We start from the raw sequence: 24120 nt of genomic DNA on the forward strand, positions 1-24120 counted from the left end.
TTCGCTGAGGAGACAACTAGTGTCCGCACAACAGCGAGGGTACAGAAACTGTGACGACGGGACGTACGTCTCCGTTCCCCCCTTCAGGGAAGGAGGGTTACATACGTAACCGAGACGTTCCCTTTCAGCCGGTCACGTTCAACGTACGTCAGTAGTGACCGACGAATTGGGATCCCAAATAAAGTTCCACAGTTACGAAACCCCTTCCAGTGCCCAGCGCAAGCTCTGGCTACCCGTCGCACCAACTGGGATGGTGAAGGGGGCGAGCTTTACGCCGAGAGAGTTTACTGCTGTCTTACCGAATACCCACTAAGTAAACTAAACGACACTGGGGAAGCGAACCCGTAGGGGACGCTGCGGAGGCCACTACCTACCCAATGGGGGAGGAGTTTACGTGGAGAATACACATATGGACTGGCCCGAGGGGCAGTACGCATATGGAGTCCCTGGGATGGCTCCACCTGGGTAGGGGGAGACTCATCTGACAGGTGACAGCAGAGCTGGCTCTGCTAAGGTAAAGACACAGACTCGCCGTAGGGAGTTTTAGACCGTGGATAATTACACATATGGGACCGCTCACGTAGAGGAGTCACGACATATGGAACCCAGCCAACAGACAACGTCAATGACGGATGTTGGCCTGGCATCAGACACTCTGCAATGTCCGAGCCGAAGGGGGAGGCGGAGGAACTCGACAGGGTTCGCCAAGCGGGGAACACGACTGGAGTCAAAGATGCACGTATCCGCCCCAGGGAGCAGGAACGGCATTGCAAGCCGACACTTAGAGCGGGTTCAACGCGTCTACCGGCTAGTGGAAGCGAGTACACGGGAAGATACCGGCTCTACACGTAGGCTATAGAATCTAGCGAACGTGTTAGGTGTCGCCCAGCCCGCAGCTCTACAGATATCTGTCAGCGAGGCGCCATGAGCCAACGCCCAGGAAGAGGCCACTCCTCTGGTGAAGTGGGCTCTCAACCCAAGCGGGCAAGGCACGCCCTGGGAATCATATGCCAAGGCGATGGCATCCACTATCCAGTGGGCCATCCTCTGCTTGGAGACAGCCTTTCCCTTCTGCTGGCTTCCATAACAGACGAAGAGCTGGTCTGAGGTCCTGAAGCTTCGCGTTCTGTCCACGTACACACGCAGAGCGCGGATGGGACAGAGCAAAGCCAGGGCTGGGTCTGCCTCCTCCGAGGGCAGCACTTGCATGTTCACTACCTGATCTCTGTAGGGAGTGGTAGGAACCTTGGCCACATATCCGGGCCGGGGTCTCAGGATGACGTGAGAGTCACCGGGCCCGAACTCCAAGCACGATTCGTCGACCGAAAATGCGTGCAGGTCCCCTACCCTCTTAAGCGAAGCCAATGCAACCAGGAGGACGGTCTTAAGAGACAGTACTTTTAACTCGACTGACTGCAGAGGCTCGAAGGGATGACCCTGGAGAGATGTAAGAACCAGGGTCAGATCCCAAGAGGGTATGGAGGAAGGGCGAGGAGGATTCAGTCTCCTCGCCCCCCTCAAGAACCTGACGATCAGATCGTGTTTCCCCAGGGACTTACTCTCAACTGCATGGTGATGTGCAGCGATAGCGGCAACATACACCTTGAGGGTGGAGGGAGACAGCCTTCGCTCCAAGCCCTCTTGCAGGAACGAAAGCACGGATCTGACCGAGCATGATCGGGGGTCCTCTCAGCGAGAGGAGTACCATTCAACGAATAGGTTCCACTTCAGCGCGTAGAGGCTCCTCGTGGAAGGAGCTCTAGCTGAAGTGATGGTGTCTACGACCGCTTGCGGGAGATCACTAAGAACCTCCGCATCCACACATGGAGGTTCCACAGGTCGGGACGCGGGTGCCATAGGGTGCCCCGTCTCTGAGTCAGGAGGTCCTTCCTCAGAGGAATCGGCCAAGGAGGGGCTGTCGTGAGGAGCGTCAGGTCCGAAAACCTGCTCCTCATCCTCCCTGACCTTGCACAGGAGCTGTGCGAGAAGGCTCACTGGGGGAAATGCATATTTGCGCAGACCCCGAAGTGCTGCCAGATCAGCTGGACCACCTGGGGATGGAGCCGCCACTCGCCCGCAAGTGGAGGCTGCCGTGAAAGCTTGTCGGCTGCACGGTTGAGCACACCTGGGACATGAATGGCACGAAGCGACCTCAGATGCTTCTGACTCCATAACAAGAGATGGCGGGCGAGTTGCGACATGCGACGGGAGCGTAGACCACCTTGACGTACGCAACGGCCGCAGTGCTGTCCGAGCGGACCAGTACGTGCTTGTCTGACAGCAGCTCCTTTAAGCGGCCCAGTGCAAGACGTACTGCTAGCAACTCCAGGCAATTGATATGCCAATGCAGTTGAGGCTCCGTCCACAGACCCGACACTGCATGCCCGTTGTGGAGACCACAGCATGCCTGGACACTTGTTCCAGGGGCACTCCTGCCCGCAGGAACGAGGTGTCCGACCACCGGATGAGGGTGCGACTGCAGCTCGGTGTCACGGGGACACGGAGCGTACCGCGCTGCCACGCCCCTCTCGGGACCCGGCCGCGGAGCCAGTGTTGAAGCGGCCTCATATGGAGCAATCCGAGCGGCGTGACCATGGCTGCTGATGCCATATGCCCCAGGAGCCTCTGAAAAAGTTTCAGTGGGGCCGCTGTCCTGCGCTTGAGCGTACTCCGGCAGGTCAACACCGACTGGACGCGCTCCTCGGTGAGTCACGCAGTCCGGGCGACCGAGTCTAGCTCAAGACCAAGATAAGAGATCCTCTGCCCGGGGGAATTTGCTCTTGTCCCAGTTGCCCTGAAGACCCAACCTTCAGTACCGCGCTGCCACGCCCCTCTCGGGACCCGGCCGCGGAGCCAGTGTTGAAGCGGCCTCATATGGAGCAATCCGAGCGGCGTGACCATGGCTGCTGATGCCATATGCCCCAGGAGCCTCTGAAAAAGTTTCAGTGGGGCCGCTGTCCTGCGCTTGAGCGTACTCCGGCAGGTCAACACCGACTGGAAGCGCTCCTCGGTGAGTCACGCAGTCCGGGCGACCGAGTCTAGCTCAAGACCAAGATAAGAGATCCTCTGCCCGGGGTGAATTTGCTCTTGTCCCAGTTGCCCTGAAGACCCAACCAGCTGAGGTGAGCTAGAACCATGTCCCTGTGTTCGCACAACTGATCTCGCAAGCTGGCCAGGATCAACCAGTCGTCGAGATAGTTGAGAATACGAACGCCTTGTTCCTTGAGGGGAACAATGGCCGCCTCCGCAACCTTCGTGAAGACGCGGGGTGACAGGGCCAGCCCAAAGGGTAGGACTTTGTACTGATATGCTCGACCCTCGAACGCAAACGGTAGGAAGGGTCTGTGGCGAGGCAAAATCGAGACATGAAAGTACGTGTCCTTCAGGTCGATCGCTGCAAATCAATCCTGGGGACGGACGCATTCGAAAATGCGCTTCTGCGTGAGCATCTTGAACGGCAACTTGTGAAGGTACCGGTTCAAGACGCGCAGATGCAGGATCGGCTGTAGCCCACCGCCCTTCTTTGTTACAATGAAGTAGGGGCTGTAAAACCCCGACTTCATATCGGCTGGAGGGACCGGCTCAATTGCATCCTTCGCCATGAGGACAGCAATCTCCGCCTGGAGAATAGGTGCATTGTCCAGTGACACCTGAGTGTAGTGGACACCCCTGAAAACCGGGGGATGCCGGGCGAACTGAATCGCATAGCCGAGTCTGATGGTGCGAATGAGCCAGCGGGACGGGCTGGGGAGCGCTATCCACGCTTCCAGACACCGAGCCAGCGGGACCAAAGGCACCACAGACGCACCGGGGGTGGGGCAGCGAGGCAGAGTACGGGGACCCGACTCGGACGGCATGGGAGCGGCCCGGAGTGTGGTCAGACTCTGCGAGGTAGCAGTGCGTATGGGAGACGGCGCACGGGGTGCGGCCTGCACCATCACACTGCCACCTGCTGGCGCGCCCTCTTGTGACCTGGAGGTTGGGGAAACTGCTCTTTTTGTGAGGAAGTGGGTACCGCTGGTCTCCGGAGAGCCAGCGGCGGTAGCTGGACAGACATACACACAAATTCCCCCTGGCCCTCCTCCGGGGGTGGGAGAGATGATGGAAGATTCTCCCGAAGAGCAGGATCCTTCCCCTCCAGGTCGCCCGTCTCAGGATCGTGACTTCCTCGACCGCTTACCACCTGGCTTGGTTGAGACGGGCACCACGTCCGCGACCGGCACTCTGCTGTTTGGCTGGTGTTGGCTGCTGCTTTGCCAACTTAGCAGAGGCGGAGGACGACGCGGGTGGGCGCCCTCAGCGACAAGCGGGCTGAGGCTGAGCCGGCGGCAGGGTGGAGGCAGCAGCGGACTGCCGTGGCATGACATGTTTGATGGCCTCAGGCTGCTTCTGTGCGGCGGAGAACTGTTGGGCGAAGCGCTCCACCGCGTCGCCGAAAAGGCTGACCGGGGACACGGGGGAGTCCAGGAACCGATGTTTGTCGGTTTCCCTCATGTCCGCCAAGGTCAGCCAGAGGTGGCGCTGCTGGACTACTAACGTAGACATTGCATGACCAACAGAACGCGCTGTCACCTTCGTCGCACGGAGGGTGAGGTCGGTGGCAGCGCGCAGCTCCCCAAGCAACTGTTGGTCAAGCCCACCCTGGGGCATTTCCGATAGCGCTTTTGCCTGGAAAACCTGCAAAAGGGCCATGGCATGCAGGGCGGAGGCAGCTTGTCCACAGGCTCTGTAAGCTTTCTCTGTCAGTCCTGACGAGAATTTACAGGCCCGGGACGGGAGACGTGGTTCACCGCGCTAGCCGGTGGCCGTTGGACACAGCTGCATCACAACAGACCGCTCGACTGGGGGAATCCGATTGTATCCACTAGCCTCTCCGCCGTCCAGGGAGGTGAAGGCGGACGAGGGTCCAGACCTGGCACGAGCGCTATACGGAAATCTGGTCCCAAAATCTGGTCACCTCATCGTGCACCTCCGGGAAGAAAGGCATCGGGGCGGGACGCTGGGTTTGACCAGCGCGACCCGCTCCGAGGTAACAATCATCGAGCCGAGAAGGGCCGGGACAGGGTGGAGGGTTCCACACGAGCCCGACACTCTCGACCGCCCGGGAAAGCACAGCCGTCAGCTCGGGATCAGACTCGGGCGGCGCTACAGTCCCAGAGGGAGGCAGCGGAGCCGAATCCTCATCTCCCGAGGACTCCTGCTCACCTTCCGATGCTGAGATCGACATCTGATCCGCAGCGGGTGCACCAAAGGAAACGGCTGGACAGTCCGTAGAGGGCCCAGCAGAAACCGATGGCAGCACAACGGGTTGCAGTGCTATTGAGGCGGCAGGGGCCTGAGGAGCGGTGCTCGGCGAGGAAGCCCTAACCGTGATCCTCAGATCACCCTGCCTATGCACCGCCGAACCGTCATTCCGACCGGAGCCGGAAAAAACAGCCGAACGGGGCATAGGGGAGGGGACCCCCGCTCCCTGAGAGTTCAGGAAGGAGAGTCTCGATCTCAGCACTGCGATAGTCATATTCCCGCAGTGGGAACATGAGCTATCCACAAAAGCTGCTTCAGCGTGCTGAACGGCCAAACACGTGATGCAGCAATTGTGCCCATCAGCTGGGACCAGGGAACGACCGCACCCAGTAACGCACAGACGAAATGACATACTGTCAGGGTTCGTTTGTGAAGCTCTTTCAGAAGGGGAAGAATCAGCTCTCTCGTGCTGAAGCACACAGGGAGTGACGCAATGTGTTTGGGTACTCCACTCCCCGAACACACCAGGAGGAACTGGCCCAAATCGCAACAACAAACTGCGTTTTAGATGGGAAATTCACTTTGCTGTAAGAACAGCAGTTGAAAGCTTTAAGCTCAGGCTCCTCGGGAAGCTCGCGACCTCGCTGTTGTGCCTTTACGCCAGCACAAAAAGATGCTGAAATCTTCAGGCTGTTTAGTTTCACTTTTTAGTTTCACTTAGTGAAGTCTAGAAGCAGGACACCAAACGTTTGGCTCCGAAGCGAAAGACAGAGTGCGATTGCATCTGCTTCCTATTTATATACACCTGTTGGAGGCGGTGCGCATTATACAAATATCGCACGCCAATTCCATTGGCTTGTTTTAGTTCACTCGAAGCTGATAGGGCTCTCTAGCGATATCCCAATTCGTCGGTCACTACTGACGTACGTCGAACGTGACCGACTGAAAGGGAACCTTGTCCTTCACTCTTGTCATCAGGGGCGCCGTTGACACGGGGGACAGGGGGGTCAGGACCCCCGCACTTTTGAAAAGAGAGAAATCGACCCCCGCACTTTTGATAAGGGCTGCTTCAATCAGTCAAACTATATCATCTTTTAGCTTAGGATATTTTCTTTAAAATTAGACCATTTTCACGTTTCTGTGAGCTTTCGTTCGTAAATAATCAACTATTTTGTCACGGATGTGAACAGGAAATGCGCTCTCGAACGGAGAAACACGCGATCTCCAAGCAATCGATCAAACCATGCTAACGTTTTAGGACAGGTCGATGGTATATAAACTATGCCCGAACGTTAGCGTTTGTCAATCAAAGCCAAACCGTCCATTCAGAAACCGAGAAATTTGACAGGAGGCTGATCTCTCTGGTTGATGCGCGAGCTGGATTGACTGAAGTTTTCGTGAGGATTTATAGTTTATGGACAGTTTTGATTTCTGTAATTACATCTAGAAAAGTAAAAGCACTGATGGCATCTATAAAAGAGATCTCTGAAAGCGATCAAGGATCAAGCGTCACATGATCCTTCAGAAATCATTCTAATATGATGATTTGCTGCTCAAGAAACATTTATGATTATTATCAATGTTGAAAACAGTTGTGTTGCTTCATATTTACGTGGATCTTAACTGTCATATTTGATCAATTAATGTGTCCCTCCTTGGATTAGTGTATTTATTAATGTACATTACATATAAATTCATGTATTTATTCATTAAAAAATAATCTTACTGACCCCAAGCTTTTGATGGGTAATGTGACATGCTACACTAAAGAACAGCTTCTGTAGTAATAAACAAGGTCAACAATACCGTGTTTTAATTTTTTTAATTTAATTTTTTAATACCAATTTAATTTTTTTCCACCTGGGTTGAAGGAGGCACCCAAACCATCTAGACAGCAGAATATCATAAAGGGTGTGTGCACTTTTGACACCCTGTTAGATTAATTGTCAGGTTGACTATCTGCAGCCTCAAATCTATCAGTCATCAGTTGGAAACAGGCGCCTCGGGAGTGTGATCAAGCAGACACTGAGACATACCATAACATTCTCAAATTTAAGGAAGAAGGGTCATACTTATACACAAGATAAAGCAGAATCATTCAGATGTCCAGGCCATCCAATCATAGTACTCAGAGATCAACCCCTACCATATGGCATATTAAGAAATTTAATAACGAGAGGTCAGATGTGTCCGAGGCCTAGTTCTTGTTTTGTCCAGATGTGTCCATGATGTGCAGATAACACAACAGAAAGAAGTTACACAAGGGCAGTCTGACACAAGAATAGTCAAAAGTGGAGCCTAAGAAATATTGACACACCCAGTACAGGAAACACACAGAAAGCACTAAAAACCTCAAGTGTGTTCCATCTGACTGTAAGTGCCCTGCGAAGTGGACTTCACAGCGGATTCTTCCATCTAAAGTGAGATTCCAGTCTGAAGGGAGAGATCTCCCTGAAGGGCACTGCAAACAGCACAGGGAATAAGGGAACATGGATACATCACTTCACAGCACATCTCTCCTGTACTTAATAAGTTTGAATAAAATAAAGGCAGTGAAAATGACTTGAGGCTTTGGCATTATTATTGATTTTTATTAATCCCACATGTGGTTTATATGCGGCTGTTCAAAGTGTGTGTAACACTTCAATTTACAGTGTCCTTGTTACACATTACATGTAGTTACTATAGTAATTACTAAATGTATAAATTTAACAATAATTTATATTATATTGATTTACAGAGGTATTTTATATTATCAAACCTAAAAAATCACCCATGCAAGACTATGTTTGATGACTTTTCAGGGTGTTCAAATGAACTCATTTTGTCAAATGAAGTGGACTTCAGTGAACACTGGAGAGACCCTGTTAGTCAGAGCGCAGCTGTTTTAGAGATATTTTAGATGTTTCAGATACAGTACTGTTAAACTATGTTGATTTTATAAAGTTTCCAGTTGTCTTGTAAGAGGTTGAGATATTTCAGATGGAGTGGATGTGATGTGATTCAAATACACAAGTTATCACTTACTGTAAGCCAGGGGCGACGCTAGGGGTGGGCTAAGGGGGCTGGAGCCCCTTTCAGGTTTGAGGTTTCTTAACAGTGCTCTCAAAATATCATTTTTGTAAACATATCTCTCTATTGAAATATGTTAAACAGTTCAATATCACTTTTCGCCAGTATTCATTATAGGCATCCATACACCGGCAGCGCTTTCTCTCTCTTGTCTTTAACATATTTTAATTTGCATACTGTATACAGGGCGGAGCCATACAGTGTAAACATCCGGGGCTTAGCCCAAATCAATATTTGTCCAAAGACATTTTAATTTTATGTTAACAGCTTTACTGACATGAAAGGAGCTTTTCTTGTAGTATTGTTGTTGAGAAAATGTAAATTGTTTGGCACTGTAATTTGTAAAAGTTTGTTGGGTGTACCTCCTCTAGGGGGGTCCGGGGTCATGCCCCACCGTAAGAAAATTTTGTACATTTTAAGGTTAAATTCATCAATCTGGTGCACTTTGAGAGCTCAAAACTTAAGAGTTTAAGCCCATACAGTATGCAAATTGAACAAAGAAACAGCATTGACTTGTAACTGGACATTAAAGAGGGCTCAAACATCTTTATAGTTGTGATATAAAGTCTCAGTCTACATTGTGTTTTAGGATGCCAAACAATTATTAATAAAATTTTAATACTTAATCACTGTATTTTGCTGTTTTATAAAGGCACAAAGCCATATCACGGTTTCGATTTCAGTTCGTTGGTAAAATACAACTTAGAGACCGTTTAAGCTTTGTACGTTTTAAATTTTCGGTTTATGATGAAACGGTGGCGGCAGCACAGGGTCATTGGGAAACATTGAATGAATGTTTAGCTGACAAATGTGCTAAAGTTGTGATATCAGCTGTTCATATCATAACAAAAACCCTTCAACCGGACCGAACGAGAGTCTCGAGGCCTGCCGCTGCTCTGAGTGAGTGACAGGAGGCGTGTCTGTGTTCAGCTGCGGTGTGCGTGAACGCGCTGTTGGAGAGAAGAGAGAGAAAGCGCTGAAGGTGTATGGATGCCTATGATGAATACTGTAGAAAAGCGATATTGAACTGTTTAACATATTTTAATAGAGAGATACGTTTAGAAAAATGATATTTTGAGAGCACTGTTAAGAAACCTCAAACCTGAAAGATTCGGGGCTTTTGGGAAAACATTCGGGGCTCCAGCCCCTTAGCCCACCCTAGCGCCGCCCCTGGGCTGTCACGCCGTTTACTTTCGTGTCCTGGTCAGTGGTCAAGCAGAATCGGATCTGTGAGAGGGACTGTGCGTTCATTTTGTCTTCTGGGAACCAGCAATGTGTGAAAAATTAAGGCAAGATGTAGCAATCAAATACCTTTAATTAGACATGATTTCTACAAGTAAATATTTTACAGTCTGCAGCATTTCACTGTTATTTCTAATGACAAATAGAACGCATTGAAACCAAAGACTATAGAATGAAACGGGATTTCTGAGCGAACATGTCCGATGATGACTACAGCTTCCATGCGTTCTTCATCATGGTGATGAAATACTCGTCGCTGTCAATAGAAGCACTGACCCCGCTGTAATAGTTCACAAACTCCTCCAGCGTCACCTGTCACAGGAAGAAATAAAGGTGCGTTCACGCCATGTCATAATTACGAGATTACAACTTGTAAAAAGCGTTCACGTCCTTGTAGAACTCGTAATTAAAGCTTGTAAACTGGGAAACGTCTGGGAGTTCCTAGTACTCCTACTTGTACCATGTGACCGCTGCTAATTCATTTTGCCGTTGACGTGAAAAGCCACGTGTTGACATCTCGAAATTACGTTAATTACGACATAGCGTGAACGCAGCATAAGAAACATGAATATACATTAAAAACTCTGGTGTAGAAACAGTTGTCACTCAGTCATTGCTAGTAAATGTAACAAACAATTACAAAGAAATGGCAAGTAGCCTAACACATTGAATTAGACGTGAAATTTGCAAGTAGAAAATCATGAAATATTCTAGTATTTTCTTGTAAAACATAGGCTACTCCAATCATCTTTTTTTACAGCGTACAGAGGGAAATATGTATGGAATATATACTGTCGCCTTTGGCTTGCTTAGTTGGGAATACTTAATATTCAGCAATACTGCAATGATTTCTTCTGACTTTTTCTCAGAATTGTGTGATATAAACAATTGCGAGAAAAAAAGTCAGAATTTACAGAGTTTACATCACACAATTCTGATCTTATAACTCGCAATTCTGTTTATATCGTGCAATTCTGATTTTATAACTCACAATTACGAGTTTATATTGAGCAATTCTGATTTTATAGCTCGCAATCACAAGTTTATATCGTGCAATTCTGATTTTATAACTCGCAATTACATGTTAATATCTCACATTTCTGATTTTAGAACTCACAATTACGAGTTTATATCACGCAATTCTGATTTTATAACTCGCAATTACGAGTTTATCACACATTTCTTATTTTATAACTCACAATTACAAGTTTATTGCGCAATTCTGATTTTAGAACTCACAATTACGAGTTTATATCGCGCAATTCTGATTTTATAACTCGCAATTACGAGTTTATCACACATTTCTGATTTTATAACTTGCACAAGTTAATATTACGCCATTATGATTTTATAACTCGCAATTACCAGTATATCACACAATTCTGATTTTAGAACTCACAATTATGAGTTTATCATACAATTCTGATTTTAGAACTCACAATTACGAGTTTTCATTGTGCAATTCTGACTTTATAACTCACATTTACAAGTTTATCATGCAATTCTGATTTTATAACTCGCAATTACGAGTTTATTGTGCAATTCTGATTTTAGAACTCACAATTACGAGTTTATCGTACAATTCTGATTTTATAACTCACAATTACAAGTTTATATCGCGCAATTCTGATTTTATAACTCGCAATTACGAGTTTATCACACATTTCTGATTTTAGAACTCGCACAAGTTTATATCGCGCCATTCTGATTTTATAACTCGCAATTACCAGTTTAGCATGCAATTCTGATTTTAGAACTCACAATTACGAGTTTTTCATACAATTCTGATTTTAGAACTCACAATTACGAGTTTTCGTTGCGCAATTCTGACTTTATGACTCACATTTACAAGTTTATCATGCAATTCTGATTTTATAACTCGCACAAGTTTATATCGTGCCATTCTGATTTTATAACTCGCAATTACGAGTTTATCGTGCAATTCTGATTTTATACAAAGTCAGAATTATCTTTTAAATTGTTTTATTTAGTGGCGGAAACAAGTCATGGTCATGAAAAATTTTTATTTTGCTGCAAGAAAACTAAGGTTTAAAACTAGTAAGTCTTGAAAGTAAGTCAGGTTTAAAACTAAGTCAATTATGAAGAAATGTTGAAAATGTAACTGTCATAATTGACAAAAAAATGTGACTTTAAAAGTCATAATTATGACAAAAAAGTGGAAATTATGACATAATTAAGTCATGAGATGAAGTCAAAACTATGGCAAAAATTGAGATTAAAAAATTTAAATTGTGACATAAAAAAGCGGAAATTAAGATTTAAAAAGTCAATAAAAATTGACAAAAAAATGAAATTATGACATGAATTATGAGATAAAAAGCTGACAGAAACAGACTTTTTATCTATTTTTAATTGTCAGTGTATAACGGTCTTAAGCAGTTTTGTCTTTAGTAACTTTTGTTTTTGTATCTTTTTGCATAGATTAAATTTAAAGTGGAAGCAACGGTTATGAAAAAACCTACACCTTTTAATATGTATAATACTTATGGTATTGTGTATATGTGGACCGAAATGAACACTCTTGATGATGATGATGATGATGATAATGATAATAATATCTAATCTGCAGACCCTTATTAGACTGTAAACACAGGAATAAATTGCAGGAACCTTTCCATCCTTGTCGTACGGAGAGTCGAAGCTGTCCAGGAACGAGCGGAAGACTTGTTCTTCTGTCCACTCTCCGCTCTTGTGTTTGGGGTGATGTTTACTGTTGTAAACACCCTGTAGATCTTCTACGGTCACAACGCCGTCTCCTGTCTTATCAAGCTTCTGGAACGCCTGACTGATCACCTGACTGCGTGCGCTCGTCATGGGCGGCTGACACACAGACACAGAATGAAGCGGGATGCATCACAGTTAGCATGAAAAATATGCTTTTGAAAATAGATGGGGGAACATTTCTGTATCCTGGAAACAGTTCTGTTTTGTCTGTTCTTACCCTTAGTTTCTCAAGAAACTCATCAAAGTTGATAGTGCCGCTTCTATCCTTATCCATCATGGCAAAGATCTGTTGTGCTTTGTCCTTCCCCACGGACACGCCGTAGTTCTCCAGCCCCTTCTGGAACTCCTGGAAGTCCAGAGATTTACTGCCATCATCATCCATAATGCGAAACGTCCTGGGAAAAACATTTACGTTTGTAGTTTAAATGCTGAACTTAAACATATTTTAATTGCCTTAAACCAGCTGAAATAAAATAATTTTTTAAATGTTATTTTAGTTTATTTTATTTCAAGCCATGTAAGTGTGTATGTGTTTGTGTATATATATATATATATATATATATATATATATATATATATATATATATATATATATATGCAGTGGAGACGTGTTCTCTGGAGTGACCAATCACGCTTCTCTGTCTGGCAATCCGATGGACGAGTCTTGCCTGGACGAGGGTTGCCAGGAGAACGGTACGTGCCTGACTGCATTGTGCCAAGTGTAAAGTTTGGTGGAGGGGGGATTATGGTGTGGGGTTGTTTTTCAGGTGTTGGGCTTGACCCCTTAGTTCCAGTGAAAGGAACTCTTAATGGTTCAGCATACCAAGACATTTTGGACAATTTCATGCTCTCAACTTTGTGGGAACAGTTTGGGGATGGCCCCTTCCTGTTCCAACATGACTGCACACCAGTGCACAAAGCAAGGTCCATAAAGACATGGATGAGCGAGTTTGGTGTGGAGAAACTTGACTGGCTGCACAGAGTCCTGACCTCAACCCGACAGAACACCTTTGGGATGAATTGGAGCAGAGATTGCGAGCCAGGCCTTCTCGCCAACATCACTGCCTGACCTCACAAATGCGCTTCTAGAAGAATGGTCAAAAATTCCCATAAACACACTCCTAAACTTTGTGGAAAGCCTTCCCAGAAGAATTGAGGCTGCTGTAGCTGCAAAGAGTGGGCCAAATCCATATAAACCCTACGGATTAAAGCTGCAGTAGGAAGTTTTTAGAAAACGTTGACTTAGCCTGAAAATTTGAACAAGCACAACTCACAGGTCACTCCCCCATCACAACGGAGCCTGCCGTGAACGTGCAGGCTAGTAAGCAAGCAGGCAAGCAGGGCCCCGATGACGGCGGATAAACAGTTATGGCACATTCACTGGTACGGACGAAACATTAACAATATGATTTACATTGACTATGGCCTGCCCATACTTTGACTACAAACTTGGTCCTCAAGACATTACGTATTTTGCAATACATGTAATGTAACTATATGACGTTGCACTATTTCTATAAGTAATAAATAGCTAGTAAGATAATATAAATATAACGGTAACTAACGTTACAGTATGCAAGTAATTATTCTATCACTATGTAATGCTAAATAAGGTTTGCTAGTACATTATTTCAGCAACATGACAAGCCAGTGAATTAGTAGGTTTCAATAGTTGCTTTGCATAGTGCGTGACATTTTATCTGTATGTTATGCAGCTAGAGTTTTGACACTGAGTCAGTGGGCTCCGACGAGGAATTCACACCCACAGCGACTTCGAGGAGTCAACGGGTGGGGTGAAGAGGAAGCCGTGGTGTGCGCGGAGCATCGGGCAGGGGACGTGGGAGACGAGGCAGAGGTCTTACTTACTTGTCAAGCAGAAATGTGGCTAACTCTGTATCGGTTTTTAATCCTTTCAGGACACGTAGCTCCCTCCACCTCGGAAAAGCCGCTCCGATATTTACCCTCGTTTTATTTCGGGCTCTATCTAATTCTTTCTTTTTTGGCTTTTTTATCATCGTCATCTGTCTTTTTCTGTTTACCCGTCTTTATTTTATGAGCAGGTGCCACTCGAGGAATTGGCAGTTTGAATTGTTTGTCCGCCATTAGCAAAGCTGCGGCACACCGGTAATCTTGAATTTGAACGCCTGTAAGCGCTGTGCATGAGATGGGTGTGATCAACGCGCACACGAGCTTGACTGACACTGCTAAGACACTCCTCCTGGCTCTGATTGGTTGTTTCTTACCAGGAGCGGTGTATTTCTGCAAATGGCAATAGAGGGTATGCACGTGACGTCACCGTCGACCGTTACGACTGCGGTCACGGCCACTGAGTGGCAAAAGACTGAAGTGGCTCGCACAACGGACGCGAAGCTCAGCGCCTCGCCGCGTCTTTAAAATTCGAACTTCGAACACTGTTTTCTATGAGTGTACACACACCGGCGGCGACATTCGGCGCCTGTCCGCGGCGCCCAGCTACGACTTCAGAAAAAAATATAAAACAATGCGTTCGAATTTGAAAGACGTGTCGCGGCGCTGACGTGTGCGAGCCCCTTGAGCATTGGTTTTCAGCGTGAATGTCGTGAAAAACACACAAAACACATCCAAAACGGGAAAGAGCTTTGTGATTGACTGTACAGCTTTGACACAAAACCTGAGGTATAAATGTAAAAACTGCAGAAAGCAACGACTCCAGGCAGAGAAACGTGGATTTTTTTTTTTTTTTTGAGGTAAAATCATACCATATATATTGTATTGTTATATATTGTGTTGACAACTGATCAATTAAATATTTTCCATCTTATATTCTGCATAATTGGGTGTTTTTCAATAAACATCAACACTGACAATACTATAAAACTATATATGTTTTATGGCTGGACAATATGACGATATAACATTGATATAATGATTACGCGGATTTAAACCTACCTATATTGTAGTTATATAAAATATTCACAGGCAGATTTGCTTTATGTATTTCCCCGCCGTCGAAATCAGGCACATATAAATGTCAGGAAACACGACTCCTGGCTGCATGTCAGTATATTAGGTTTATTAAGTTGTAAGGAACACATTCAATTCCAACCTTTCGTGTAATTCGTTAGTTTTGCTCGCGTTATCGCAGTTTCCCCTGTAAGTCACGCAGCAGGTTTTTTTGCCACTCAGTCCAGCTGAGGGAGCGCGCTTTCGGCGGGAAAGTGACGACGATGCATACCCTCTATAGGACCACTGGGAGGAGCCAGAGGAGCTTGATTTTTTCACAGATTATCTGTCTCATATTCTACTGTCAGGACATAATGACAGGTTTAACAAATATGTAAAAAATAAATTTGTACAAAAGTTACCTACAGCAGCTTTAAGAATGGAATGTCATTAAAGTTCATGTGCACGTAAAGACAGGCGTCCCAAAACTTTTGGCAATGTAGCGAGTAAGAGTTTGGTTCCAAAACGCGATAAACGCCATTTTAAAAAAAAATCGAGTTTCCGCCAAAATCAGTATTGTATATGGTCAGTATTGAAAAGTCATTTATTAATTTTGCTCAAAATGCGATATCCGTCGTGATATTCTGTCATGTTCCCTCCCTTTCTTTCCAAAACGCGATATATCCTCTCTCAACCAATCACAGCACACCATTCCACCCACTGTAAACATTGAAGGCTTTTTAAAAAGCCGATTTTAATAACAATGTACTTGGCAAATGTGTTTATTTAACAGTGCGGTGGCGCAAGATATTCTTTAATCGGTAATGACAAATAATTTATAACATTAACAAGATGACCCATTGAATTCATTTTGGGAGCGACGGCTGAATGTATTTTTAGTAAAATGTCTGTACATAAGATAAATATTGGCAAAGTTTAGACTCTGTCATATATGTGTGAATCAACTTACTTTGTTGTGTATTTTCAATTTGAAAAATAACTTTTATATTGATGGATTAATTGCATTTTGAAAAAAAAGTATCATGGATTTATTGCATTTTGGGGAAAAAAAATAACATGTTTTTATAATAAACTTTTTAAAATCAAAATGTAGATTTGAACTTTTAATGTTTTTATAACCAAAAGATGCTATGTGAAAGTTTGAAACAGAAAATAGTGGTTTTCATCTTGCCACTTTCTTGGTAAAGAAAACACCTTTTTATTCAAATTAATCAAAATAGAGTTATTGCGTTTTGGAACCAAACTCTTCATATATATATATATATATATATATATATATATACAGTCAAACCTAAATTTATTCAGACACCTTGAACATTTAATTCATTAATACAGTTTATTCACTATAGTTTAAAAAAAATGGTAATAAAATATGACAAGATCTCAGAGTTAAACTGTGTCAGAAAATATTAATCATGGTCAGGTCAAAGTGTCTGAATAATTTTTGGTTCCAAATTTTACTGGTAGTCCACTGTATTAAGAATTTTTGGATATAATATGTCACAGTTTACTTTATTTTGCTATCCTCACTTCCATAAATGAACTATAGTGTATTTATAGTGTATTTTTTAAAAGTCTAGAATATTTTCCTTGCCTTCCCAGACCCTTGATTCCCGCCGCACCCCTGCTGAGGCACTGCTGCCGGAGCTCCTGCACTGCATCTGTGGCCATCACTCTCTCTCAGTCTCTTTCAGGTCAGGTGTATCTCAGGACTTTGGTCTCTGTGGATCCCACTGCAGCTTCAGGTTGATCTGTGGTACAAAATTAAAATATTATACAAATCATAATTTGATATGAGCTATTATAACATTTGTAAACATTTACACTGAATACATTTAAGATATTTACACCACAGGCACTTTAAGAATGTGCAATGAGGTGGTCCTCAAGACGTCACGTGGGCTTACAAGGAAGTGTTTTTATGCGATTTCTGTTGGCTTGGAAACATAAACTCAAAGAATGTAACTATGGCAACTGTACACATAAACCGCCATAAAACAAGCTGCAGTAACCATAGACATAACGATTATCAACAGACATTATATATTGATTATATTATATATATGATGAGAAAAAACCTAATACCACAATAACACATCGCTATATTTATCAGTATACATTGTGAGAAAATATTAGATTAATATTAAAATATTACAATAAAAAGGACAAAACCCTTTCTATACATGAAGCTGTTAAATATATTTTATTTAACCTCGTCCTTAAAGTAATTTCTACTTATTCATTCATAGAAATAAAAAAATAGTTTAACATGAATACTATAAGTTCAAATCAAATAAATATAAAGGAAATATTATACCTGTATCTTGCGAGGGTCTCGTGAGGAGTGAACCGTGTGTCTCGTGTGTTTCTCAGGTGCACCTGCGCGTTTCTCCGCCCCTCCAAACTCAACACTCCTTTTGATTGGCTGCAACGCGTGCCAATCATCATCTTCTGCGTCCGTTATCTGCATTAGCCAATTTATTTCTTATATATATATATATATATATATATATATATATATATATATATATATATATATATATATATATATATATATATATATATATATAGTTTACGTTTTTAAACCTATCGATAGCTGAGTTTTACCATGGTAACCATAGTATCTGCCTTAATACCAGAGTTAGGCAACTAGAATTAATATTTTCGCTGTCTTTTATTGTTTTATTGCTAAAACTGTAGGAAACTACGGGTAGCCTAGTGTATAAGGCGGGAATACTCGATCACGTGACGATGACTCGCCTGAAGGATTAAACGCGCCATTATCTCCAAAATGGCTACTGGTTTAAGTACAGGTAAAGAGATCTAGACGAACCCTATTCATGTATGGACCAGTTTGCAGATTGAGGTAATTTTAGTGTATAGAAAGCTGTCTAAACCAGTAAATGGGGAATCTTCTCATTAAAGTTCAGATTAACTTTCACCCACTCCCAAATCCACAAATTCCCATTATTCTCAATGATAATTTCGTTTGGTTCACATTAGTAGTTTTTGTATTATTCTGAATATTACCCATGCCAGGTTTCATGATTCACCCAAAGGTGTAAACAGCTGGAAGTGTTGATGTTTTTCTTTTCAGATGCCCCTATTTACAGTTTTATTTACAGGAGAAGCATTACTTTAATAGTTGTAGAAGTGGAAAGAAACAGAGACGAACACCTTAGTTTTGTAGTAGGCCTACCACTTAGAGGAAGATTTGAACCTTGGACCAACAGAGCAATAGTTTATGTTTACTTGTTTACTGGTTTTAAATATACCTTGACAAAGGCTTTATGCCGAAACGTTGGTCAATAAAAACTTTCTGCAAGTGAGTGTGCAGTCAAATCTGATGTATATTTAAATATAGACCAGCATTAGAGGTTGGATAGAGTCATTGGATTGCACAACAGTGATGTGCTTTTGAAAGTTTGTTCAAAACATTCCAGTTAATATGATCGTAAAATCAGAATAAACTGTTAATTAAGATCATTTTACATCTGTATTGTTTTACAACATTTAGCCACAGAGGAAATAATTAGGGTTTTTTTGGACACCAAGCAACAGTAAAATATTCTTTCATGCCAACACACATTGCACATCTGTTCCCAGATGTCGATTTAAACTAATGATCAGTTAATCAATTAATCATTACCAACCTCTTACTAATCATGTTACTTAACAACCACATGCTTAACCAACACAAAATAGGAGTCGTTTTACAGCTTAGAAGCTTGGCTTAGTGGTAAATATAAGGAATATGACCATCACTTAAAGGTGCAATGTGTAAGAATTTTGCAGTAAAATATCCTAGGCCAGTGTTATATATTTTGTTCACTTGAGTACTTACAGTATCCCAAATGTTTCCAACTATTTGTAAATCATGAGAAAATTGCAATTTTAACCAAGGCTCCGGGACGTGTGAGGAGTCGCCTGTCAATTGCGTCATACCCGCGTTACCCTCGGTTTCCGGTTTTATTTTGTAGAAACCATGGAAACGCCAAAGACGCTTTAATATTTACATGTTTTATTAGACAAGGGAACAACTGCTTTGATATATTTATAGACAGAAAACTAATTGTTGTTATATATCTCAACACGTTTAGTCTAATTGTTTAAATGTAATTTTCTTGATTTTTTTTGCAAGTACCATGCTTTACCATGCCTCAGAGAAAAACACTATTTTGTCAAGTAGCTAACATAGCATAATCAGATGCAGCTTTATTTTTTAGTAACAATAATACAGAATTTTCTCAATCATACAATATGTTTTAAAATTAATTGCATGCCATTTATCAACACAAGCCATCCAGCATTTAATATGATATTGTAAAATCGATCTATCTTACTGCAGTGTGTAACAGTGTCTCACAGCAGCCGCCGAGCGAACGCTATAACATCATTTTCAACACACTCAAATGTATCTGATAAACAGAGCTGCGTTACCTCATACTCATGACTGGAATAGCGGAAGCGGCACCGGCAACTGTGTCATAATAAAAGTCCCACTGCTCGTGAGGCGTGTGTTGCGCAATCGCTCCAGCGGCCTCGTTCAGCTCTCACAACACTCAGTTCTGCTCTGCTTCATACTACAGTAACATTAATAATCTCATCATTGGACATGATTTCTTCACAAGTCCTAACCTGATTATTTCTAGTGGCTTTGAGGTGAAGACCACATGTCCCAAGATTCCACGCTCAAACTTGGCGTCATCAAGCTACGCCTTTATTTTGAATAGGCCTCTAGCGACCTCTAGCGGACAGAAATATTACATATTGCACTTTTAACAAGTGCTTTTACATTTACTGACATATTACAAGTGCTCTATTTTCATAGCATGAAAAAACTGCTTTACCTGAAAATGTGATCTGTAAAATCATTCTATGTACTTTTAGTGTGGCGTTTACACAAGTGTTCTTCTGTTTAGTAAAATCACTTTTTTGGAAGGTTTTTTGGACCCTTATGCTTCAAAATAAACGGCCAGCCTACCTAATCCATCGCATGACTCGAACTAACTACGGCGCGCTCGCTTCATTTTTCCACGTGTTTCTGCTGCATGTGTTTTCCTCAAAACTACTCACTCTAATGATGACCTTGCCATCGATAAGTTTTATTGAGTAAATTATTACTGACAATTAGGGATGCAAAGGGTCAGACAATTTCTTGGTAAATTCCCAGAAACTTTCCAATTTTTCCCCAAACTTTCCAAAAATCCTGGAAAGTCTACAGAAATTTGCAGGAAATTTTCTGCCCCTTTGCATCAGTATCACCAATCAATCGATCGCCGATTCATCGTTAGCATTCTTAATTCCCACCATTGTTCTGTTTAGAACTGCTCAAGTTTGGTCAGGTTTCATGGAGTTTGTGTGTGAACAGCCTTTTTCAAGTTGGCCCATAATTCTCAGATGGATTGGGTTCAAAAATCTGTTTAGTAGGGGTGGGTGATATGGCAAAAAAATAAAATCTCTCTCTCTCTCTCTCTCTCTTTTTTTTTTTTTTTTTTTTGAACCAGTCAACTTAAAAACATAATTACAATATGATTGAAGTAACATTCTCTTTATTAACCATCTGGTTAAAAAAAGTTCTATTCTAAATTACTTATTTGTTAAATATCTTTGCAGAAAATATGCATGAAAAATGTAGGTAAATGTTGTACAAACTTATCTTAAACACATCCTATATGCTCAGAATGAAAATAAATTATTTAGAAATAAAAAATTAAAATAAAAATGCTAAATATTTCTTAGCCAAAAAGTAATAGCAATAAATAATACCAGTAATAGACTATTAATAACAGCAAATGCTTTGTAAAAACATAAAATAACAGTACCTTTTACGCAAGCACCGGAACTACGCCGGTGCACCAATGACAACTTGTGGTAGTCTAGTTGTCATTGGTGCATCTCCCGCACCAGATGCCGTGTGCTCGCTCAAGGCAGTTGGACATAGTGGTGTATTAGAGGTAAAAAATTATATAAATGCTGTTCGGTTTCTCGCACAAACCGATCGTTTAGAGTCTTAGGACATCAATGTGTCGTTACGAGCCGCAGGGTTTAATTTGGATTTGTCTGTGCATGTTTTTTTACTCTCATAGATTTTGTTACCATTGCCATGCATTATACGACCGACAGACCGCAACGGTTGGAGTAAAAAATCATAATTTATGTTCTACTGCAGAAACAAAGTCACCTACATCTTGGATGCCCTGGGGCTGGGGGTAAGCAGATAAACATCAAAGTTTCATTTTTGGGTGAACTATCCCTTTAACAGTTTTTTGCATTCCACTGTGCTATTTTTCCTATTGTTTTTATGTTTGGCTATTGCATCTTTTGCAACGTCTCACCCACGAAACAGCATTCTAAAAACGCAGAGCTCAAGTTAAAAAAAAGTTCAACTTGCATCTAATAGCTTTGCTTTTTGCCCATTCCACTGCCCACAACTTGTTTTGTTTTTTTCAACTCAATAATGCATTTCTGAGTGAACAGCCGCTTGGACTAGCGATGTGTTCTACGTTCATACAGCGTCACACAGGTGCGCCATCATGTGGTCGTATCATTTTCTTCTCTTAACGGTTATCATTGCTGTATTGTCAACATGTCTAACATTTGCTAAAATTTTATTCAAAATCATGATTTCTTGATTTAAAAATAATAAAATCGAGGCAAAACATTAAATTCAAATTAATCAAAAAAATCTGAAAAAGTCACCCAACCCTACTGTTTAGTATGGCAATTTCTGTTAGGATCATATTTCGAACATTGAACATTTTTTTAGATCGTAAGACATAAGATTGAAGGTTTCTTCAGTGCGACTCTTCCAGGACGTCTAGTTGTGGTAGTGTAGTTGTCATTGGTTTCTTGGTGGCCTTCCTTGGATTTACAGCTTGCATTTGTACTCCAAGGGATATTCAGTGTCTTGAAAATCTGGTGTCCATTTCTGGTATCTTATGCTTTTTAATTAGTTGCATGGAGTCAAATTTTTTCTTAACAGTGTAAGTTCAGCCACAGTACTGACTCACCAGAAAGATGGAACTGACAGATTGAGGTGTTGTTACACCCTTTGACTAAACAAGTGATCTTAGTTTAACTATTTATGTGACCCTGGACCACAAAACCAGTCATATGGGTCAATTTTTTGAAATTAAGATTTATACATAATCTGAAAGCTGAAAAAGTAATCTTTCCATTGATGTATGGTTTGTTAGGATAGGTCAATATTTGGCCGAGATACAACTATTTGAAAATATGGAATCTGAGGATGCAAAAAAATAAAAAAATTTGAGAAAATTACCTTTAAAGTTGTCCAAATTAAGTCCTTAGCAATGCATATCCACTCACAAAAAATAAATTTTTGATATATATGGTAGGAAATTTACAAAATATCTTCACGGAACATGATCTTTACTTAATATCCTAATGATTTTTGGCATAAAAGAAAAATCGATAATTTTTACCGATACATTGTATTTTTGGCTATTGCTACAAATATACCTGTGCGACTTATGACTGCTTTTGTGGTCCAGGGTCACAGTTGGCTTCACCAGTGATGATATAGTGTATCATATTAAATGGGCTGAATGCTTATGAAATGAGTTATATTGACTTTTACATTCTGTTTATTTTAGGGCACTTTGTAGAATCTGTTTTCACTCTAACATTAATGAGTCATCCACTTATTTATGTTATTGGTTTAATTTTTATTGTTTTTTTTTTAAATTGTCCTTACATCACCCCAATATCTTAAACATCAAAGCTTCGTAAACAAGATCTCTCCCACCAGAATTGAATTCTTCTGTTTGTGCCCTGAAGTTGCGGCATTGTAAATCTGCCGTCTACACATCTTGTATGAGCATAAACAGGAAAGTGAATGTAGAAACTCAAGACAAATAAGCAACTTTTCTGTTGTTGTTGATGTAAGCTGGGTATGTTTATTCAGCCCGACTTTAGAAATTCCATTTGGCACAAGTATACAATAATAAATAAGTTTCTGTCTCCCTCCTGAAATATCTAAATATAAATGTAAAGCATTTTGCAATAAATACGGTATATCCACAATACAGATGCACTGCATCGACATTTCTGCTGTTGGTGTGAGAAATCCAACACTCCCAAAGCTGATCATGATTAGTTGACATGGGAAATGTAACAACACACACGCATGAACACACTCACACACACACGTTTGCATTCCTGTAATACTGCCACAGTACTTTCAACTCATTTTTACACACAAATACAGACACTAAAGTACTCCACTCCAATATAAATGGACAGAAGTAGAGTCACAGAACCCCTTGTCCTATTTGCATCATCTTTTTTTCAGAGGAGGACAAAAACTTTGGATCTATTTCCGTACATGCTGGGTGACATACAGTTGAATATTTTTTATTTATTTATTTATTTTTTATTTTTTATTTTTTTTTTTGCATTTATCCAAAATAAGAATTGTATTTGCATAGACAACACTGATACTGCCTGGTCAAAGCAAGCGATCACATTCTGTATCCAATTAGCAAGATTAGACACAGTTTAATCGCTAACTATTGTTCCATTGGCAATGTGCCCTAAGTTTCAAAAAACAAATTAAAAACACATTTTCTTGTCTACTGTTGATATTTCCACATGGCAGGATGAGCTGGTTGTTTAAACTTGATTAATTCCTTGCGCAATGCTTGACAGTGTGTGGCAAGATTCTGGAAATTTCATTATCATTCAGAAGTTTTAATTTGCGATTCAAATACATGAATAACAAAACAAATTTTCCACCTGAATTGAAACGGAAGTGATCCATGTAAAAGGACTGCATGCTCCATTAGCTGTTACTTGTTTTTACAGTAATGCCATTAGCTTGAAGGAAAGACGTGTTTAGGGCTTGACGGG

At 42.2% G+C, this 24120-nt stretch overlaps 1 protein-coding gene and 2 long non-coding RNA genes across 3 annotated transcripts in view; 1 reads left to right on the plus strand and 2 right to left on the minus strand.

Annotated features, from left to right (window-relative positions):
* Positions 1–7814: 7814 nt before the first annotated feature.
* On the minus strand, positions 7815–9450 carry LOC125250881. Its single transcript, XR_007180891.1, has 2 exons — positions 9419–9450; positions 7815–9266 (listed from the first exon to the last, which is right to left on the minus strand). It is a non-coding gene; the product is annotated as an uncharacterized LOC125250881 (long non-coding RNA).
* A 163-nt stretch (positions 9451–9613) lies between these two features.
* capsla (calcyphosine-like a) lies at positions 9614–17700 on the minus strand. Its single transcript, XM_048164829.1, has 5 exons — positions 17564–17700; positions 16841–16997; positions 12521–12698; positions 12190–12399; positions 9614–9870 (listed from the first exon to the last, which is right to left on the minus strand). Exons 2-5 carry the CDS (start codon positions 16915–16917, stop codon positions 9769–9771), a joined length of 567 nt encoding a protein of 188 aa, XP_048020786.1. The 5' UTR covers positions 16918–16997; positions 17564–17700; the 3' UTR covers positions 9614–9768.
* A 233-nt stretch (positions 17701–17933) lies between these two features.
* LOC125251155 overlaps positions 17934–24120 on the plus strand; it is a 63297-nt gene continuing 57110 nt past the window's right edge. Inside the window, exon 1 of the long non-coding RNA XR_007180931.1 lies at positions 17934–18112. This is a non-coding gene — a long non-coding RNA (uncharacterized LOC125251155). The remainder of the gene's footprint in view (positions 18113–24120) is intronic.

The sequence above is a fragment of the Megalobrama amblycephala genome, linkage group LG17 (assembly GCF_018812025.1).
Source record: "Megalobrama amblycephala isolate DHTTF-2021 linkage group LG17, ASM1881202v1, whole genome shotgun sequence".
Lineage (NCBI taxonomy): Eukaryota > Metazoa > Chordata > Actinopteri > Cypriniformes > Xenocyprididae > Megalobrama > Megalobrama amblycephala.